Below are 4,152 nucleotides of genomic sequence, written 5' to 3' on the forward strand. Positions count from 1 at the left end.
ATGGCAGTTGCAGATCTCCTGGTTGTCATTACAGATGTGATCCTGAGATGGTTTATTATTTATTTCCCTGTTTCCTTCCTGGATATCACTCCTGTCTGTAGTTTGATTATGGCTCTCATTCCTGCCACCACGATGAACTCTGTCTGGTTGACGGTTACTTTCACGATTGATCGATATGTGGCTCTTTGCTGCCAGAAGCTGAAAACCAGATACTGCCATGAGAAAACTGCAGCCGTGATTATTGGAACAGTGAGTGTGCTGAGCTGTTTGGAAAGCATTCCTTGGTTCTTCAAATTCAAAGCTAAGTATGTCTTCAATAACTTGCAGTGGTTTTGCATCACAAAACCAGAGTATTACACTTCAAACTTTTGGACAGTATATGTCCTCCTCCATCGCCTTCTATCTCCTTTCCTCCCAATACTTCTGATTCTCCTCATGAACACTCTGACTGTCAGGCATATTGTAAAAGCAAGTAAAGCACGCAGAAGACTCAAAGAAGATAACAACAGGCTGACATTTAAGGATCCAGAAATGGACAGACGCAGAAAGTCCATCATTTTACTTTTCACTATCTCAGGCAGTTTCATTGCTTTATGGGCGACTTATATTACATTATTTCTGTATCAGCGAATTTCATTCATACATAATTCGGATCCAATTTCACCCACTCCAGGTACTATTGGATACGTACTCCTGTTCCTCAATACCTGTGCAAACACCTGCATCTACACAGTCACTCAGAGAAAATTTCGAGAACAGTTGAAAATCATTTTGGCATATCCTTTCATTCAGATTGTCAGATCTATCAAACAGTCAACAGCAGTAAATGTAGCTTCATCTCATTAACAATGAACTATCACAGTTTAACAGCTCTGTGTACTGATCTGGAGCTTGGAAAAGCAATGTTGTGCCTGGAACATGGGTCGAAAGCAGCTTCCCATGTATTTCCGTGTTCAACTCTTTATGCAATTCCAGTTTGAACATAGAACAGTAAATCACAGGAACAAGCCCTTCAGCCTGCCATGTAAGGGTCAACTCTGATGCCATTTTAAATTAATCCCATCTGCCTACACATGGTCCATATCCCTCTATTCCTAGCCAGTATATGTGTCTGTCTAAATGTCTAAATAAACTTTGCTAATAATTCTACCACCTCCCCCTGGGAACACTTTTCAGGCACCCACTACAATCTGTGGAATAGATACTGCCTTCTACTTCCCCTGGTAAACTTCTTTTGCATCTTCTCCAAAGCTTCAATATGCTTCCTATAGCATGATGACCAGAACTACACATAATACTCCAAATGTAGCCAAAGTAAAGTTATATACTGCTGCAACATGACTGTAAAACCTTTTAGGTGAAAGTGAGGACCGCAGATGTTGGAGATTACCGTCGAGAGTGTGGTGCTGAAAACGTACAGCAGGTCAGGCAGCATCTGAGAAGTAGGAGAATCGACGTTTCGGGCAAAAGCATTTCATCAGGAATGAGGCTGTTAGCCGAGGGCATGGTGAGATAAATGAGAGGGAGTGTGAGGCTGAGGGGAAGATAGCTGACAGCACGATAGCTAGATGGAGGTGGAGGTCATGGTGATAGGTCAGAGAGGAGTGTGGAGCGGATAGGTGGGAAGGAAGATGGACAGGTAGGACAGGTCATTAGGGCAGTGCCAAGTTGAAAGGTGGGATCTGGGATGAGGTGAGGAGAGAGGAAATGAAGAAACTGGTGAAATCTACATTGATGCCATGGAGTTGGAGGGTCCCGAAGTGGAAATGAGGCATTCTTCCTCCAAGCTTCGGCTGGTAAAGGAGTGGCGATGGAGGACCGTCCAAAGCCCCAAAGGAGCCTTCCACATCCATCAAAGTTTCACCTGCCCTTCCATACATGTCATTCACCGTATCCATTACTCCCAATGTGGTCTCCTCTACATTGCGGAGACAGGACGCCTACTCCTAGAGCCATTCAGAGAACATCTCCGGGACACCCGCACCAACCAAATCCACCCGCCTGTGACCGAACACTTCAACTCCCCCTCCCACTCCGCTGGGAACATGCAGGTCCTGGGCCTCCTTCATACAAAAGGAGGATGTCAGATGTGGATTTACATTCAAACAGTCACCACCAAACTAGTTTCTCCAGTTCCTGCCTCATTTTATTAAACTTAGACACCTCCCAGTTTAGCACTTTCACCCAAAGACCAGGTTTATCCTTATCAATGACTATTTTCAAACTTATAGAATTATAATCACTGTTCTCAAAATTCTCTCCCACTTTGATGACTTGGCCAGGCTCATTTCCACATATAACGTCAAGTTAGAGGATCTAAAAATTATTTCAAGAAACCTTCCTGGATGCACTTAACAAATTCTGCCCAATCTAAGCCATTGCCACAGAGGGAGTCTGTAAATGTAGAGGAAGTTAAAATTATCCACCCCAACAACCTTGTTGTTTTTACGTAGAGTCATAGAGATGTACTGCACGGAAACGGACCCTTCAGTCCAACTCGTCCATGCTGAGCAGATATCCCAACCCAATCTAGTTACACCTGCCAACACCTGGCCCACATCCCTCCAAACCCTTCCCATTCATACACCAATCTAGATGCATTTTAAATGATGCCATTGTACTAGCCTCCACCACTTCCTCTAGCAACTCATTCCATACATGTACCACCCTCTGAGTGAAAAAGCTGCCTCTTAGGTCTCTTTTATATCTTTCCCCTCTCACCCTAAACCTATAACCTCTAATTCTGCACTCCACCACCTAGGGAAAAGACTTTGTCTATTCATCCTCTCCATGCCCCTCATGATTTTATATACCTCTATAAGATCACCCCTCAGCCCCCAACGGTCCAGGGGAAACAGCACCAGCCTATTCAGCCTCCTCCTATAGCTCAAACACTCCAACACTGGCAACATCCATGTAAATCCTTTCTGGACCCTTTCAAGTTTCACAACAGGTTTCTGATAGGAAGGAGACCAGAATTATATGCAATATTCCAAATGTGGCCTAACCAATGCCCTGTACAGTCGCAACATGACCTCCCAACTCCTGTACTCAATACTCTGATGTGCTTTCATACCTGTTCCTCTTCCTCTGGCTTCCTACTGGGAGCCTATCATAGTGATTGCACCTTTCTTATTCCTGAGATCTATCCATATGGCCTCACTGGATGTGCCTTCCACAATGTCCTCTCTTACTACTGAGAGACATTCTGCTTAATCATTAATGCCAGTCTCCCACCTCTTTTACCTCCTTCTTAATCATGCCTGAAGCATTTAAAACCTGGAACGTTATGCTGCCAGTTCCAAACTTCTCTCAATCAAGTTTTTCTAATGACTACCAATTGTAGCTCTATATACTAGTCTAGACTCTAAGCTCATGTACCTTATCAGTTATATTCCTTGCATTATAATCAATACACTTCAGACTGTCAGTCCTCATGTGTTCATTAACCTGGTCCTGCCTGATCTTCCTTCTTTTAAGTCATTAACCGATATAGGGATCACTGGTTATTGCCTAACTGCCTAGAAAGCAGTTAAGTGTCAACCACATTGCTGTGGGTCTGGTATCACATGGAGGCTAGAACAGGAAAGGATGGCAGTTTCTTTCTCTGAAGGACATCAGTGAACCAGATGGGGTTTTCCAACAATTGATAACGGTTCATCATGGTCACTATTAGACTCCTAATTCCAGATTTTTTTTAAATTGAGTTCAAATTCCATCATCCGCCATGGCAGGATTTAAACTGGTCTGCAGAAAATTACTAGGGTCTCTGATTTAATAGTCATAGTGGTAGTGATAACAGTGATAATACCACTGGCAAATGTCTCTCAGATCTTAATAATCCAGATATGTGAACCCCTTCTGACAGATACAGAAACTAGCAGACATTAGAGTGTGCGTTGAATAGACAGATTAAAAGGCACGCAAGAATAAAGATGGGGTGTCCAGTATATACAGTAAGAAAGAAAGTGCTCACAACTCGTTAGGTAAAGAATTCTAACATTAGGTGGATCCATACAACTTTGTTATAATTGTTATTATAACAGTAAGTAAACATCAATATTCTTTTGTATTTCCTGTCATGAGGTTAGTAAGGAATTTCAAAGCTCCTTAAGTGATAGGCAAGTATCCAGTTAACTGGCAATTAACACG

The 4,152-nt window shown here is 42.8% G+C and overlaps 1 protein-coding gene across 1 annotated transcript; it reads left to right on the top strand.

The window, feature by feature from the left end:
- LOC148147453 (putative G protein-coupled receptor 139) lies at positions 1–846 on the top strand. The gene has a single exon (XM_087995634.1). The coding sequence runs from the start codon at positions 1–3 to the stop codon at positions 844–846; it is 846 nt and encodes a 281-aa protein (XP_087851760.1).
- Positions 847–4,152: the final 3,306 nt, after the last annotated feature.

This window comes from Chiloscyllium plagiosum, unplaced genomic scaffold (assembly GCF_037043375.1).
Source record: "Chiloscyllium plagiosum isolate Xiang-an unplaced genomic scaffold, Cpla_swu_hap1 HiC_scaffold_17, whole genome shotgun sequence".
Lineage (NCBI taxonomy): Eukaryota > Metazoa > Chordata > Chondrichthyes > Orectolobiformes > Hemiscylliidae > Chiloscyllium > Chiloscyllium plagiosum.

Coding starts and splice junctions, on each gene's coding strand:
- LOC148147453 (XM_087995634.1), top strand. CDS start 1: ATGGCAGTTGCAGATCTCCTGGTTGTCATTACAGATGTGATCCTGAGA.